At 40.7% G+C, this 18,419-nt stretch overlaps 1 protein-coding gene across 2 annotated transcripts in view; it reads right to left on the bottom strand.

Annotated features, from left to right (window-relative positions):
* The window catches only part of LOC115149537 (myosin-7-like), a 52,371-nt gene that overhangs the window by 19,192 nt on the left and 14,760 nt on the right, over positions 1-18,419 (bottom strand). Inside the window, exons 2-9 of one of the 2 annotated variants that reach the window (XM_029692493.1) lie at positions 6,087-6,128; positions 3,884-4,092; positions 2,288-2,431; positions 2,040-2,196; positions 1,923-1,950; positions 1,732-1,837; positions 496-588; positions 48-111 (exon numbers count right to left, since the gene is read on the bottom strand). In XM_029692493.1, the coding sequence (XP_029548353.1) occupies positions 48-111; positions 496-588; positions 1,732-1,837; positions 1,923-1,950; positions 2,040-2,196; positions 2,288-2,431; positions 3,884-4,084 (793 nt within the window). In that variant the 5' untranslated portion in view covers positions 4,085-4,092; positions 6,087-6,128. Of the gene's footprint in view, positions 1-47; positions 112-495; positions 589-1,731; positions 1,838-1,922; positions 1,951-2,039; positions 2,197-2,287; positions 2,432-3,883; positions 4,093-6,086; positions 6,129-18,419 lie in introns of those variants that run through there. The other variant, XM_029692484.1, reaches the window with a different exon arrangement.

An 18,419-nucleotide genomic window follows, 5' to 3' on the forward strand; every position in this document is an offset into this window, starting at 1 on the left:
GTCAAAGAGATCTGTTCAATTCTGAGCAAATATACTATTGTACTCACAAGTCTCAATGTCAGCAGACGAAAGCTTCCCACTGACTCCAAAATGAATTCGGATGAATTTACCCTGTAAGTTATTGTCAAAAGCAGAAATGAATGAGCACACCAGATTTGGGTTCAAGTAGTAGTTTTCTTTTTAAATACCTTCGGTGTGCTTGATTGAGCTTGAATGGGTTTAAATTCCACCTATCTGGTAGGCTCAATTAGACACTGAAAGTATTTCAAATAAAACAAATACTATTTAAACCCAGGTCTGTTGCACACATACAGTCCCAAAGGGAAGATTAGCTGATGAACACGAGGAAGATTAGCTGACGTCATGACATCAACTAATGGGGATCCTAATAAAATTCTTATCCTTATAAAATTCAAATCGAGAAGATAACAGGTAAGATTAAAATATAGGATAAGATTTGAATGGTCTTTGACTGCAAACAAATACCAAACTTACGAATCGAGAGGAGTTGTCATTCCTGATGGTCTTGGCATTACCAAAAGCCTCCAGGGCAGGATTGGCCTGGATGATTTGATCCTCCAGCGTCCCCTAGAAACCAACATCCATACAGTAAGAAAATGCTGCAATGAACACCAATACTCCATGAGTAAAATTGGATCTAATCAAATGGCTTCCCAGACTATTTGCATTGCCCCCCGCTCCCCTCTCCCCCTCTTTTACAACACTACTACTCTCTGCTGTTATCATCTATGTATAGTCACTTTAATAACTCTACCTACATGTACATATTCCACAACTAACCGGTGGCCCCGCACATTAACTCTGTACCGGTACCCCCCTGTATAAGGTTGTATTCTGCGCATGTGACTAATAGAATTGGATTTGATATGCTCATCCAGCCATGAAAAATGTTTCATTTAGGATCGATAATGATGAACACAGGGCTCAACATTAACGCTTGTCCTCTTGCCTGGGGCAAGTAAAAAATAAATACAAAATTGTTGGACAAGAAGAATATAGATTTAAGTTGTCTGAATGGACAAGTAATAAGAATCACAGAAAAATCACAATGTGTGTCATCAGTGGATCAGTGCCCTCTGGATGCAATGTGTTGCACACTGTTCTCCCAATCTCTGCAGAGCAGAGTATAATTATTGTAGGCCTTAATTGACAGGCATGAGCGGTCTTTCAATCATGCAGTCGCGAGAAAGCCACATTGCTAGTTAGTGAGTTATTTGCGCAATTATACCAAGATTTTGGTCAGCAATGAAAATCCTGGAAAGGTCATGCTGTTTGCATCACCTGCATGTGCAGTGGGCCTTTGTCAGAGGAGAGGGAGAGGCATTTGATAGTGATATACAGTAGTGATATACAGACTAACTAGCAGTGGCAACCCATCATTCATCATTCATTTTGAGCCCTAAATGTTTAGCTAATGTATTTATTTATTTGCCCATTTTGCATGTCATTTTGGCATTCATTCACATTACATATCAGTTTGCAAACAATAATATTTTTTATCATTGAGTTAATAAAGCCGGATAGAAACATGTTCTCTTGAGTAAGACAGATCCAAAATGTTTCAGCCTAGCTCAGTGCTTCCTGTCGTGGAGGGGCAGCCAGCGAAAGCACAGAGCATAGGCGTTGGTCATTTTCTCTATTTGCGCTGTGATTGGCTGTGTTCTGTTACTCATGGGGACACTCATCGCAGAATCTTCATTTTCTATTTACCTTTTTTTCTTCTGCAGCGCTTTTCTTTCCACTGACAGCAGCAATGCTGGCAAAGTACTGAATGACCCTCTTGGTGTTCACAGTCTTTCCAGCACCGGATTCTCCACTGGGATTGAAAATACAAACGTCTCAGAATTTATCTTAATTTTAAATAGCCTCAAATCAATATAACCTTTGGTTGATGTACTTACGTGATAAGAACAGACTGATTTTCCCTGTCTGTTGAAAGAGAAGTATCAGTAAATGTGTCATTATAGAAAAATCATTTGATATGCCAATGTAGATGAAAAGGAAAAGTGATAATTTACCTGACAACATGTACTGGTAGGCATTGTCAGAGATGGAGAAGATGTGAGGAGGAGCTTCTGTCCTCTTCTTGCCTCTGTATGCATTGACAACAGACTGATCGTACACTGGCAGCCACTTGTAGGGGTTGACAGTGACACAGAACAGCCCTGAGTAGGTCTGTGGAAGACGAGGGAGATGCAGATTTAGTTTCATTCATTTGAATGAATGTTTGATTTAATGAAGATATTAGCAGTCAGGCATGACTTACGTAGATCATCCAGGCTGCGTAACGCTCTTTGAGGTTAAACAGCACAGCAGGCTCATGCAGGAAGGTGAACATCGCCATGTCCTCAATTTTATCAAACTTTGGCGGGTTCTGGGGGTGAACGTCGTCCTCCTTCACAGTAACAGTCTGAAAGATGGGCAAATTAAAAGATTTTGTTTAATTTTCAAGGTGTAGAGGTATTCATTTTGGAGACAAATCGTTACTTGATTTTTCACAAATTATCAATTTACATGTAATGCCTGATTTGCATGAAAGTTAAAGATCTCAAGTTAGGATTCTGCTCTTTGTTATACACTGTATATATAAAACTATGTGGACACCCCTTCAAATGAGTGGATTCAGCTAGTTCAGCCATACCCGTTGCTGACAGGTGTATAAAATCGAGCACACAGCCATGCAATCACCAGTAGAGCTCAGTGACTTTAAACGTGGCACTGTTGTAGGGGATGCCCTGCTAACGCAGCCCCGGTCAACAACAGCGCATCGCGAAGTGGTAGGCCACACAAGCTTACAGAACAGGACCGGCGAGTGCTGATGCGGGTAGCTCGTAAAAATTGTCTGTCCTCGGTTGCAACACTCATGACCGAGTTCCAATCTGCCTCTGGAAGCAACGTCAGCACGAGAACTGTTCGTTGGGAACTTCATGAAATAGGTTTCCATGGCTGAGCAGCCGCACACAAGCATAAGATCACCATGTGCATCGCCAAGCGTCAGCTGTAGTGGTGTAATGCTTGCCGCCATTGGACTCTGGAGCAGTGGAAACACGTTCTCTGGAGTGATGAATCAGGATTCACCACCCAGCAGTCCAAATGACGAATCTGGGTTTGGCGGATACCAGGATAATGTATAGTGCCAACTGTAAAGTTTGGTGGAGGAGGAATAATGGTCTGGGGCAGTTTTTCATGGTTCGGGGTAGGCCCCTTAGTTCTAGTGACTGGAAATCTTAACGGTACAGCAAACAATGTCATTCTAGACAATTCAGTGCTTCCAACTTTGTGGCAACAGTTTGGGGAAGGCCCTTTTCTGTTTCAGCATGACAATGCCCCTGTGCACAAAGCGAGGTCCATACAGAAATGGTTTGTTGAGATCGGTGTGGAAAAACTTGACTGGCCTGCACAGAGCCCTGACCTCAACCCCATCGAAGAGGAGAAAATAAGTTCAGTTTTGCGCTGCAATCAATATAAGCAGTGGCCTGAAGATTGAAATCGGACATGACACTTTCTAGCGGCCCAAACTAATGCACAGTACACTGTGGCCTGAGCCAGTTATCACTTTGTTTTCTATTCTCATCCTTTGGGATGAATTGGAACGCCGACTGCAAGCCAGGCCTAATCGCCCAACATCAGTGCCCGGCCTCACTAATGCTCTTGTGGCTGAATGGAAGCAAGTCCCCGCAGCAATATTCCAACATCTAGTGGAAAGCCTTCCGAGTGGACTGGAGGCTGTTATAGCAGCAAATGGGGGACCAACTCCATATTAATGCCAATGCTTTTGGAATGAGATGTTCGAGCAGGTGTCCACATACACTACATGGTCAAAAGTATCTTTTAATAAGAATTTTAATAGTAAAATATTTACCTTTCCAAACTCAGTATCAACGGTGACTTTAGCCCCATCTCTGCTGGTGATTGTGGCCTTGACGTACTCAACCTCAGGGTCTGGCACATAGCACTCTCTCTTTATGTCAAAGGGTCTAGTCTGGCATTCCATACGCTCCTTGTCTGACTTACGCAGATAGGAAGCTGCGGCGCCAAACTCTGCCATCAAACTGTCCCCCATTCTTAAACCTGTGCAGACAGAAACAGAGCATTGAATGCAGTATGGACATTATTTACACACAGTACCAGGTTTAAATTAATGCCGACCCCAAACTCTGCCATCAACATGTCACACATTCTTAAATTTGTGGCACAGAGCTTTGAATGCGTACAGTGGGGTTCGAAGTTATTGACACCCTTGACTGTAGAAAATAAATAATATTATTTTATACTAACACAATTGCACAGAGGAAGAGATTTTGTTTAACAAGTAATATTTTTTTCTCTCAAAAAGGTAGGAGTCAAAATGATAGACACCTCCTAAAGATTCTTATAAATGAAGTAGTCAAAAGTTTAGTAATTGGTCCCATATTCCTAGCATGCAATGATTAAATCAAGCTTGCTACTCTACAGACTTGTTGGATGCATTTGCAGTTCGTTTTGGTTTTGTTTCAGATTATTTTTTGCCCAATAGAAATTAATGGTAAATAATGTATTGTGTCATTTTGGAGTCACTTTTATTGTAAATAAGAATATAATATGTTTCTAAACACTTCTACATGAATGTGGATGCAACCATGATTATGGATAATCCTGAATGAATCATGAATAATTGTGAGTGAGAAAGTTACAGAGGGTCCAAGATCATACCCCCACGACATGCTAAACTCTCACCATTACCAATAACAGGGGGGTTAGCCTGTATGTATGTACAGGGATGGAAATTAAGCTAGCCTGGAAGTCTACAGGATGCTAGCTGTTCCCATAGACATCCAGTCATTCCGCTAATGCTAGTTAGCAATTTTCCTAATACTAGTTAGCGATCTTCATTCTGAACGCAGAGACATAAAAAATGTATCCACAAGTTCACCTGACTCTGGGGAAGTAGATAAAAGGCCTCACTGACAAAATCCATAACTATCCCTTTACTCTGGAACCAGTTTTGAAACATGCATAAAGTGATACTAGTATCCAATTTATTTAGGTCTTTGGGGAAAATGTTTGGGACCGACTTTTAAAAATTAATTTAGTGAAGTATTAAGGCAAAATCAAAGGGCTAATTTACAGCCATTTGATTTTGCCTAATACTTCACAAAATGTATTTTAAAAACTCGCCCCCAAACATTTTCTCCAAAGACCTAAATAAATTGGAAAATTAGATCCTATTATCACTTTATGTATGTTCTGTATATGAGCAGTATACTGTACCAGCATGGCAGACCAATAGAACTTTAAAATACATGGAGTGGCTGTTGATCCGACTTCTTTTTTTTTTTTTTGTCCGCTGCGCTAAAACATCTGGAGCTTCCCGAAGCCTCTGCGCATGTGCGGATCACGTCCTGCGCGTGTGCATATTCTCACCTTTAGATGCAGCGAACAGGCTAATCAGGCGAATAGTCACGGTGCTTGTTATGTGATCTTGCAGACACTGATTCAGCTTTGATCTAACTTTATCATTAAACAAGCGCCATTCGCTTGAGTACCCTGTTCTCTGCTCATAAAGTAGAGAATATACACATTCGCAGAACGGGATCCGTACATGCGCATAAGCTTCGGAAAGCTCCGGATCTTTGAGTGAGGCCTTAAAAAGTTGGATTCGCAGCCACGGCCTAAAGTAATAGCCTAAAAAAAACATGAGGGTCGAGGCAGAACACCAGTAGGCTACCATATTTAGAATCCTAGATTGATAAGACTTTATCTGAACAATATGAAGGTCAGCAAACCAATAGCACATTGAAAATAAACCAAAACATGTGAGGTTCACAGCAGACCAAAAGTAGCTAGGTCCACTGTAGCTCAAATCTACAGCTTGTGTTTGTGATGACACTGACTACATGTAATTACTGTACGGGAAAGACGTATTATGCATCATATACAAGTTGACTAGATTGATGAGTACAGATCAAAATAAAAAATGGCATTAGAATAAGAATTTGGCAAACTATTAATAGTTTTCATGAAACACATTAAACCACTAGGAGGCATGTTGTAGAACCTCTATTTTAGAGGATTATGATTCTTACCTGTTGTTGGTCACACCTTGGATAGGTTGGAAAGGATCTCTACTGAGAATGAAATAGACAAATATAAAGACCAATATCAATCAACTTGCCTGTTTAAATGTGGTAATGACAATTGTTAGGTCCTGTGATGATTATCTTTGCCCTCCTCAGCAGACTGCCTCTATATGCTTACATTCAGGATGTCCAGTGCCTTGTGTCTCCCCCTGGTCTGTCTCCCCTGCTCTCCATCACTCTATATAAAGAGTGTTGCTCAGCCCTATATGGAGATGGGCCATCTATTGTAATAAATGTGTCTGATTATTTTAGAAGATCTGTATTTGGAAGTAGAGGGTGTGTTTCTCAGACCAATGAGGTGGGAGGAGGGGAGCAAAATCCCAAGGTGCATGTACAGCATCACCCTTTACTGTAACTCCTTTTTTGGATTGTCACTTTACGAGATGGCTACATGACGACGTTAGGACATTTCAGAGACTATTTTAGCACCCTCCTTTATAGAGCAGTTTCAGGCACCATGTATGTCCAACACTTATCAATCTGGTATGTTTGAGCATTGGAAATCCCTTGCATTTAGTGTTTTGGTGCAATATGTCAGCAATGCCAGTAAGGGGGAGAAGTCTTTATGAAGATTCATTTTTTGAGTTTTGCATTTTATGTTCTAGTAAATGTTTGGCAACAAACTTGGATCTTTCTTATGAACACTTTTGTTGTTTGCGTGTTGTGATCGCTTAAGGTCATTGAGATGACATGATAGTCTCCTTGCATGGTGTGAAATCATTGCAAGACAACTGCAGCTGTCCTCATTTGTTCACAAAGGCAAGGTCACTGTCCTATGCATTGTCGCCGAGATTCCCATCTACTGTAAGCATAACCCTAGGCCCCATCTTGTTGACGTGGCATTGTCTACTTTTTATCCTTGAGGACAAATATAAACCTGTGAAATTCTTATTGGATTCCTTCTACTGTGGCCCTCACCATGTGACATTGTAATAGCTGCAACCTTTTCATGTAAATATTTCCAGGCCACAAATGGAAGAACACAAGCCACCTTCCTCAAGCAACTCATGTTGGGGGACTCAACATCAAATAAAATGGTATTTATCACATGCTTCGTAAACAACAGGTGTGGACTAACAGTGAAATGCTTACTTACATGAGTTGTTAACAAAACTTCCACCCAGGGCGTCAGACTTCCACCCAGGGCGTCATGCCTAAGTTTGAAAGAAAGAAAGATATTTTTTTATTTTACAAATAATTATTTAGTGCTCCTTCAAGAAAAATGTGTCCAACAGGCCAGATTCCCGTAAAACTTTCACTTTCAAAGACAATATGACATTTAAACCTTGGTAAATAGCCTTTTATAGTTTTATCTCCTTATTTATTAGCATCTTTCGTGTAAAGTATGGATCAACTCAATCTTAATACAATTCTATTCCACTCTCTCCCGTTAAATTTCCATTAGACTAAGTGGATATCTGATAAGGTGCTGAGACAAGGAGCATGGGGTCTTAGATTTGTAAGTGCCACATTGTTAAAGATCAAGATAGCTGTCAGGGCATCATGTACAATATGGGGAAAGTCAAGCTGTTAAGGTGATGATGTAGGGGTGACATAGCTGGAAAGTGTATTACCTCCTTCAAGACCTGTGCATTATAGTATACTGGAGGCCTTTTGACTCTTTCAACTTCACACCTTGCGCCTCACTTCAGCCTTGATGTTCTGCAATAGTTTCCAAAGCTGAACATACCATCTCCTGCCCTTCAATGACTTGCTAAGTGTCCCATTCCCAGCTGTCGTGTGTTTGTGTGGAGGGGAGAAGGGGTGGCTGTGCCCTCCACTGCCGTCTCAGTGTGTGTGGTGTGGGGCCTGGCGGCTGGGTAAGTGTGTGTGTGTGTGTGTGTGTGTGTGTGTGTGAGGTCTTGCTATATGGTGTCAATTCCTGAATGGGTTTTAAGGGGGTTATTTGAGTCTTGCTTGATGTACTTGAACACATGAACTCACCTTAACCTATTCTCCTGTCATCCTGTCTCCATAGAATGACAGACTGCCAGTCCATCTCCACGGCTCCCCCAGGGTGAGACCATCTCTTTCCTCACCAAGGCACGTGGGCTCCCTGACAGGGAGTGAGTGAAGGAGGTAGGCTAGTGATGCAGGAGCAGCCTCCAAAAACCTTCCTCTAGCAAGATAATCAGCACTGACCAAGGTAAGTGATAATGACATTATCTGTAACTCGTACATAACTGTCAGTATGCGGTATTCAATGTGTAGGTGCAGGGATATCATCTTTTAAGAAATAAGTGTGGCTATTATTATCAAATTGGAAATTAGTGAGTGTCATGGTGAGTGTCAACGGCACCTCCGTACCTTCAGGCTCTGATCAGGCCCTACACCCAAACAAGGGCACTGCGTTCATCCACCTCTGGCCTGCTCGCCTCCCTACCTCTGAGGAAGCACAGTTCCCGCTCAGGTTTTCCACCATTGGGGTGCTCTGGCACCCCAATGGTGGAACAAGCTCCCTCACGACGCCAGGACACCTGAAACCCCACCTCTTTAAGGAATACCTGGGATAGGATAAAGTAATCCTTCTAACCCCCCCCCCTAAAAGATTTAGATGCACTATTGTAAAGTGGTTGTTCCACTGGATATCATAAGGTGAATGCACCAATTTGTAAGTCGCTCTGGATAAGAGCGTCTGCTAAATGACTTAAATGTAAAATGTAATGTCATGGTCTGTATCCCAAAGACTGAACGAAAAGCCATTATTTTACAGGACCTTACTCCCATTTAGTTTTTGGTATAGATCATTTGTTGTGTGTTCTGATAACTTACCAGTAGTGGCATTAGAAGCCAGTAAAGAGGTGGATAATAGTTCAGTTTATTTTCTACCTTCCCCAAGTGGACAACATTGGAAGTACAGGGAGAACATTCTGAGTCTGCAGCCCAGGAGGTCACTTCACAGTCCCTGTACTTTCACCCTTACTGTAGTAAGGGTAACAGATGAAATATGACCTTCTTTTTGTTCATGTATTAGTAGTTATTTTTTAAAGATTTTTATTAAAGGTAGTATAACACTTCATAACTATACTTAACAAGACACAACATGCAACAATGTCAATGGTTTTGTTGAGTTAAAGTTCATATGAGGAAATCAGTCAATTTAAATAAATTCATTAGACCCTAATTTATGTATTTCTCATGCCTGGGCAGGGGTACAGCCTGTGAGGGCATATGCCTACCCACTGGGGAGTCAGGCCCAGCCAATCAGAATGAGTTTTCTCCAAACAAAAGGGCTTTATTACAGACAAAAATACTCCTCAGTTTTATCAGCTGTCCGGGTGGCTGGTTTCAGATGATCCCGCAGGTGAAGAAGCCGGATGTGGATGTCCTGGGCTGGTGTGGTTACACGTGGTCTGCGGTTGTGAGGCCAGTTGGACATACTGCCAAATTCTCTAAAATGATTTTGGAGGTGGCTTATGGTAGAGAAATTAACATCAAATGATCTGTCAACAGCTCTGGTGGACATTCCTGCAATCAGCATGCCAATTGTACGCTCCCTCAAAACTTGAGATATCTGTAGCATTGTGTTGTGTGACACAAGTACACATTTTAGGGTTGCCTTGTCCCTAGCACAAGGTGCAACTGTGCATTGATCATGCTGTTTAATCAGTTTCTTGATATGCCACACCTGTCAGGTGGATGGATTTTCTTGACAAAGGAGAAACGCTCTCTAATATGGATGTAAACAAATTTGTGCACAAAATTTCAGAGAAATACGCTTTTTGTGCGTATGGAACATTTCTGGGATGTTTTATTTCAGCTCTTGAAACTTGGGACCAACACTTTACATGTTGTATTTGTATTTTTGTTCAGTATATTTCATGTAAAATAAATTATATATGAATCATCAAAACATTTACTACCATGAACGTCCTCAAAATATGGTTAAACATACACGCAGAACCTAGGCTATTAGAAAATAATCAAAAGGCCAGGAAATTCAAATAAGCGTCACTGCTCAACCTCACCCATGCAATACCAAGGTTTTCCAGCACACAGCTGTGATACTTGCTACATTAAAGTGTAGAATACTACTACTAAACTTTTAGAGCAGGGGTATTCAAATCCATCCTTCCCTGGAGGTCTGCTGGTTTTATGTTGTACCTGATAATTAATTGCACCCACTTCATGTCTCAAGTTAGAGGGAAGAATAATAAAAAAAAATTTAAAGCAGAGGATCTGGCTATGAAGTCCAGATTTCAATTAGAAGGTACTAGAGCATACTACATAAAGAAGGAATATTGAATGAATAGACATGCATAATAAGTTTAAAGGTCCAATGCAGATGTTTTTATATCAAGTCATTTCTGGGTAACAGTTAAACACCTTTTGATTGTTTTCCATTCAAATGGTCAAAAATAGACATAAAGCTTCTTAGAAAATAGCAATTTTTCAAGCAAGAATTTTGCTAGGACTGTCAGGGAGTGGTCTGAGTGGGAAGGGGAAAACTGAAAACTAGCTGTTATTGGCAGAAGTTTGGAACTCTCTTTCTTATTGGTCTATCAACTAATATACTGTTGCCAATGTCAACAGGCAGGCCAAAACCCCATCCCACCAATACACACTGACATTTCAGCTCTCACACTAAAAGGGCATTATAATTGTGACAATTGTACAGTATAATTCCAACCTCATAGTGTGGAAATATATATAAAACACAGGAAAATTTCATTTTTGACTGCACTGGGCTTGAAGAGTAAGTATTATTGTTGTGAGTAGTGTAGGCCTATAGGATTTGCATCTTAATTCATTGAATGTTAATTTATTAAGGTAACTCAATAGGTCTGGTCTTTTGCAATTAAGGATGTGTTTGTAAATTCACTCTGGCAACAACTCAGAGTTTAGAGCACTCTAAGTTTGAGAGTGCCAGAGTGCATAATATTTTAGGACTCTACGAACGACATGGTGTCTGTTGTTATGACAGGTATCAGTAAACGTCAGCTAAAAAAAGTATTAAGTTGTTGCCAGTAAAACAGTTACGATCACTATCCCTCTTGATAACATGAAAACAGTCACCAGCTCGGCGAGTAAAATATTCATAGGGATCCCACTGGGCACACACTGGTTGAATCAACGTTGTTTCAATGTAATTTGTCAACATATTGTGACGTGGAATCAATGTGGAAAATACATTGGATTTGATAACAGTCATCAACCAGTACTGTTTTCATCTCATTTCAATCAACTTTGTAAGCATTGAAAGTAGGGTACAACTTCAACTTGTTCTCACTGATGTGCATTACTCCTCATAGGAGACGATGTTCAGGCAGGAATCGTTGGACTGTGGCTTCACACTTTATTTCAATATACCTCTTTGTTTAGGTTGATGGCATGACGTAGAAACAATGACGTTGATTCAAACATACTATTTTAATATCAACATTGAAACAAAGTCAAATAAATTGTCTAATGAAAAATGAAATTCGACATAATTTCAACCATATATTGAAAATAGGATTAAAAATATTTTTTATGTTTCTATGTGGAATTAGGCAATTTCAACGTATTCATAGTTCTGATGATTGTGTTCAAACTAGTCAAGTTGTAAATGTATTAAAATTGAAGTTTTACCCTAATTTAAATGTTTACAACACTTGTTGAAATGAGATGAAAACAGTACTTGTTGATGACTTCTTTCAAATCCAATGTATTTTTCACATTGATTCTATGTCACAATATGTTGACATGATATGTTGACAAAATACAAATCATTTGTGTCTGGAAGTAGTTGGCAAGCTAGTCAACATTGGCCAGTTAGCTTGGGTGCTTTACTGGCGTTGTGAGGCCAAAGTGCTCATATCAACCCTACTTGTTGGCTGGAGCATCAAGTGTGCGCTCTGAACACTCTGAGAGAGAAACTCGCTGAATTTCCGAAAGGAAATCTGGCAACGCTCTGAATTTACAAACGGCCCAGAGCGTGCACTCTGACACTCCAGAGTCAATTTACGAACTAGTTGGCTAAATGAGTTACTTGCAGAATACAGAATTCACTGTCCCCAACTATACTTTCCTTAGGAGTTATAACATACTGATATAAACTGCTCAGAGCTTGGCCCCTCTTAATAAATTGCTGATCGCAGGTTGTGGACAATTAAGCTATTTAAAGGCAATGTTTTCATGTTCGCATAGATTGTCACGACTTCCGCCGAAGTTGGTCCCTCTCCTTGTTCGGGCGGCAGTCGACATCGCCAACCTTCTAGCCATCGCCAATACACTTTTCATTTTCCATTGGTTTTGTCTTGTCTTCCATCACACCTGGTTCCAATTCCATCAATTACATGTTGTGTATTTAACCCTCTGTCCCCCCCCCATGTTTTTGTCCGTAATTGTTGTAGTGCTTGTGCACGGTATGCTGGTATTTACCGGGTTTTGTTTGACCCATTTATTTTATTGTTCTGTTGACGGTGGTTTATGGTTATTAAACACAACCGTTGTAAATCAGTTTCCGCTCTCCTGCGCCTGACTTCTCTGCCGCCAGTAGCATCGCATTACATAGATCACATTCGTGGTAAACGACTCAATCAGAAATTGCTTTTAGAAACGGTACTGTTGACAACTCACGTAAACACAACTGTACACAGTTGGAAGACAATAAATTGGGTGAATAAATATTATAGTTTTGTTTTTTTCAGCTAGAAAGCATTATTTAACGACTAATTACCAAAAAAAACATTCAATGATATTACTCATAGTTATATTTGAGTTAGTCTTTCAAAAGTGTGGTGAAGAAATGAATAGACAAGCACCAACAGAAGCAGAATACAGGTATGGTTGTGATTGAGTTATAATCCTTAATATATAGGAGGTGTCTTTAATAATGGGAGTGTAGCTGTTGCTGTCTCTCAAGTTGCTGGTTTGTGTGGTGTTGGTTTGGTTCACTATATTTAAACCAAATCTAATTTTCATGTAAATGGCATGTTATAGAAGGGTCCAGACATTTTTTTGCGATTTCACTTGGTTTCGAGAAACTTACCACTGTGCTGCGCAGGCTACAGGGAGAAACAGCACAGCTGGTAGCGGAAATCGCTCCATTACAAAATGGAATATAATGTTGCTGAGTGCCTTTCTCTGATTGAGATGGACAGCTTGTGAGGTACATTGATATTTGAGATTAGATAGTGGTCTATAAAAATGTCTGTTCACTGAAATTTAGTCACAGATAAATAAAGCAATTTAAGAAGATTACTAATAATAATTACTACAATATTACTACAATATTCGTCCTTGAACGGAAGCATCACTAAAAGTGAATTGAGGGAATGTATTAATTATTTCAAGTTTACTATAACCAATGCATGCTTGTCAAGGCCATAGAGAGTAAACATTTCTGAGAAGCATTCACTTGGAGAACCAGCTGGTGCGTGTGATTGAACCGTAGTTGAGGATGGGAATGTGGAAGCTTGAGGGCAGGAGGCTACAACAGCAAGCAAAGAGTTAAGTTTTAGGTCAGGGGTTAATAGCTGCAATACCACCTTTTAGCACCATCTAAAGGAGGGATTGCTCCAAAGTAAGTCGTTAAAGCCTTAGAAAGGGAAAGTGGGATACCTAGTCAGTTGTACAACTGAATGCCTTCAACTGAAATGTGTGTTCCGCATTTAACCCGACCCCTCTGAATCAGAGAGGTGTGGGGGACTGCCTCCACGATAACTGCCTTGTTCAGGGGCAGAACGACAGATTTTTACCTTGTCAGCTCGGGGATTCGATCCAGCAACCTTTCGGTTTCTGGCCCAACGCTCTAACCACTAGAAGACCTCTTCACTGAGGAAATGTGGTTGTTTAGAAACAAAAAAAACTTGGTCTTTTAATGAACGGCTCCCTCGAAAATGAGACCGTGGTTTCATTGGGACCCCTGCTTAAATAAAGGTTAAATTAGGTCCCTTGCCTTGTTTGAACCTACTGTAAGAATGTCTTAATATATCTTAAGTAATTAATGGTGCTGTCTAAAGTGTTCACGCAACCGTAGTATTAGGGAATTGGTAACAGCCCCCAGCTGTTCAGACCAGACACCTCTTCCAATCAAACTGCCTTACCACACACACTAGTCACACTCTGATGCAGCGCTCCGTAACTTCATGCTTATGTGGCCTTATTCATCTGTGCTTCCCCTATTGAAGGAGCAAGATGGCCTGCTGCCCCACTCTCACCTTTCTTTTAATGAATATGTCTGATCTGATTCCATTCCTGTAGGTGCAGCTCCACTGAGGACCGGAATTCTTATTGAAATCCTTATCATGAGGTGGGTGAACTTTACAAATCCTGTATTAGCCTGTTAATATGGATAGTAATACATAATGTGTGTTATTCCCTCTTTTGCTCATAAAGAAGGTGCTAAACATGGTATCTGACATTAACATTTCTATTGAATTCTGGGTGAGATCAATTCGGATTGCTTTGGCTGGACTGACAGAATTATGAAAGTACCTTTTTCCATTACTTCCATGCTTCTCTCTACTAGTGTTACAGTGTATACTGGTAGCACGGTAATATCACGGTACCAAAACGTCACGATACTTCAAACATTGCTGAATACCTTAGTACCGTTTCATATTTTTTAGCCCTACCGATCTAAAGAACCTGCCTGGCGCCTTTTATAAAATGTTTATAAAGTCAGTTTTGTTTATAAATTCTGTTGAATTTAAGCAATAGCCACTAGTCCCCCGCACAATGACTCTGTACCAGTACCCCCTGTATATAGCCTCGCTATTGTTATTTTACGGCTGCTCTTTAATTATTTGCTACTTATCTATTTTTTACTTAGCACATATTTTTCTTAAAACTGCATTGTTGGCTTGTAAGTAAGCATTTCATTGTAAAATAACCTTCACATGACCCTACAAAGGGCCTTGGTACCGGTCATAGAAAAAATAACTTCACTGGTTTTGAAATACTAAAATGGATTCTAGAACACATTTGGTGGTTGGTAAGCTGTTGTATTCGGCGCATGTGACAAATAACATTTTATTTGATGGTCTCTTGTATGCGCAGGTCGCATTCCCTACCAGCCCTCACTCACCTGCTTCCCTCCACTCTTCTTGCGCATTTATTCCTCCGTCAGTTAAAAAAATATTTCATTTAGCAGCGGGGATGCAGACCCAGACCCTGCTGACTCTTCTGTTGTTAGATTTGTACATGTGTTACATTGGAGCAGCGAGCAAAGCAAGCAATGTTGATACATTGTATAATTTCATCGCCTCTTTTAGCCAAGACCACAGGCCAATCTGAGTAGACTTTGCAAGTTCACTGTCATGCAGCCTCTGAGTGTCAGAGAAGGACAATGGAGCACCACTTCACGACAGCCATGCTTCTGTCACGTCCTTACCAGTAAAAGGGGTTAATTGTCATTGTAGTTTGGTCAGGGCGTGGCAGGGGGTGTTTGTTTTGTTTGTTTCGGGGTTTTTGATTTATGTTCTATATTTTCTATTTCTATGTTTATTCTAGTTTTCTATTTCTATGTTGTGTTTTTCAATGACCTCCAATTAGAGGCAGCTGGTTGTCGTTGTCTCTAATTGGAGACCAGATTTAAGTGTGTTCGTTTTTCACTTGTGTTTGTGGGTGGTTGTTTCCGGTTTCGTCTGTGCACCTTACTGGACTGTTTTCGTCGTTTGTTTTGTTTAAGTGTTTTCTTTAATAAAGTAAAGAAGATGATCAATATACCCGCTGCATTTTGGTCCACTCCTTACGACGCCGGTGACAGCTTCCAGCTTTACAGCAAAGAAGATGGCTTGTCTCTAGTCTAAACGGTTAAAAGAATATGACCCATATGACAAAAATATGACCCATAATACCGGAGATTACTTTTTATATATCTATCGGCATTCGCACGCATTTTTGAACATTTCACAAACCATGGTGCGGGCCGTTTTAAACTAATCCCAGGTAGATAATTATGGGTTTAATAACAAATAGCGTTGTTCAGTCATGTTACCTAGCTAACAACCTGGTAACTTGTGGATTGACACAGGAAGAAAGGAAAAGTGTCTGCTAGTCATGAGATGTGCTTCAAAGGTAGGATTCATATACAGTGCATTTGGAAAGTATTCAGACCCCTTGACTTTTTCCCCCCAAAAATTACATTACAGCCTTATTCTCAAATTGATTAAATACATTATTTTACAATACTGATAATGACAACGCAAAAAAAAGATTTTAGAAAACAGAAATACCTTATTTACATAAGCATTCATACCCTTTGCTATGAAACTCGAAATTGAGCTCGGGTGCATCCTGTTTCCATTGATCATCCTTGAGATGTTTCTACAACTTGACTGGAGTCCACCTGTGGTAAATTCAATTGATTGGATATGATTTGGAAAGGCACACACCTGTCTATATAAGGTCCCACAGTTGACAGTGCATATTAGAGCAAAAACCAAGCCACGAGGTCGAAGGAATTGTGCGTAGAGCTCTGACACAGATCTGGGGTAGGGTACGAAAAAATGTCTGCAGCATTGAAGGTCCCCAAGAACACAGTGACCTCCATCATTCTTAAATGGAAGAAGTTTGGAACCACCAAAACTCTTCCTAGAGCTGGCCGCCCGGCCAAACTGAGCAATCGGTGGAGAAGGGTTTTGGTCAGGGAGGTGACCAAGAACCTGATGGTCACTCAGACAGAGCTCCAGAGTTCCTCTGTGGCGATGGGAGAACCTTCCAGAAGGACAACCATCTCTGCAGCGCTTCACCAGTCAGGCCTTTATGGTAGAATGGCCAGACGGAAGCCACTCCTCAGTAAAAGGCACATGACAGCCCGCTTGGAGTTTGTCAAAAGGCACCTAAAGGTGAAAAACAAGATCCTCTGGTCTGATGAAACCAAGATTGAACTCTTTGGCCTGAATGCCCAGTGTCACGTCTGGAGGTTAACCTGGCACCATCCCTACGGTGAAGCATGGTGGTGGCAGCATCATGCTGTGGGGATGTTTTCAGCAGCAGGGACTGGGAGACTTGTCAGGATCGAGGGAAAGATGAATGGAGCAAAGTACAGAGAGATCCTTGATGAAAACCTGCTCCAGAGCGGGGTGAAGGTTCACCTTCCAACAGGACAACGATCCTAAGCACACAGCCAAGACAACGCAGGAGTGGCTTCCGGATGTCCTTCAGTGCCCCAGTCAGAGCCCGGACTTGAACCCGAACAAACATCTCTGGAGAGACCTCAAAAAAGTTGTGCAGCGACGCTCCCCATCCAACCTGACAGAGCTTAAGAGGATCTGCAGAGAAGAATGGGAGAAACTCCCCAAATACAGGTGTGCCAAGCTTGTAGCGTCATACCCAAGAAGACTTGAGGCTGTAATCGCTGCCAAAGGTGCTTCAACAAAGTACTGAGTAAAGGGTCTGAGTACGTATGGAAATGTTATATTTTGTTTTTGCTTTGTCATTATGGGGTATTGTGTTTAGATTGATGAGGGAAAATACATTTGATCAATTTTAGAATAAGGCTGTAACGTAGCAAAATGTGGAAAAGGTCAAGGGGTCTGAATACTTTCCGAATGCACTGTAGGCCTAATGTAAGCCTAAACTATATAACAAATAAATGTGTTTCTTGTGCTCCTTAAATTCCGTTTGTTGCTTAATGGTTTAAAAGTTGGAGTTGAGTAATGTCATTGTTGTGTGTGTGTGGGGGGGGGAGTGGTGTGTGTGTGTTTATTAGAGGGAGGGAGACAGAGTGTGTAAGGAAGGGAGGGAAAGTGTGTCTGAAGAGTAAAGAAGCTTTCATGCAGTTTTCCCTTACTGACACAATGACATGCAGATCATGATGCATGTATATTCATTCCTCCCATTCCTCCAGCCAAATGTTTTTTAAATTTGTTTCACTTGCCACAATTGTCGCTGTGTTGATTTCTTTCAAGAGAAAATCAACAAACGCTAAAACTCTAGCGCCTTTTTGTTAGTAGATAAAGATACTCCATGGATGTAATGTTGGGTCACATGCAAATATGATCTAATATTAATCAAATTGTCATGAAACCTCACAAATCCTAAGTTTTAGGCAAACAAAATATATTGTTCATCGGTGTGGGTAGTAGTTTCCCTTTCTGTGGATAGGCTAAGTACCCCCAGGGGTCCTAGTACCTCTCGTTAGAAGCCACTGATTTAGGGGACACAATTTGGCTCAGGAGCACCGCCAGAGATGTTTGTCTATTTTCTTGATTCTCTGTGGGGTAAGTAAGTTATCAGTATATTCTATGAAAACCAGTGTTTACTTAATTTAGTTAAATAATAGTTGATTTCATGCTTATAAAATGTCTGGAATTCCTGTTTGTAATAGAAACAAGCAAAACACAGAGG

Source organism: Salmo trutta, chromosome 2 (assembly GCF_901001165.1).
Source record: "Salmo trutta chromosome 2, fSalTru1.1, whole genome shotgun sequence".
NCBI lineage: Eukaryota > Metazoa > Chordata > Actinopteri > Salmoniformes > Salmonidae > Salmo > Salmo trutta.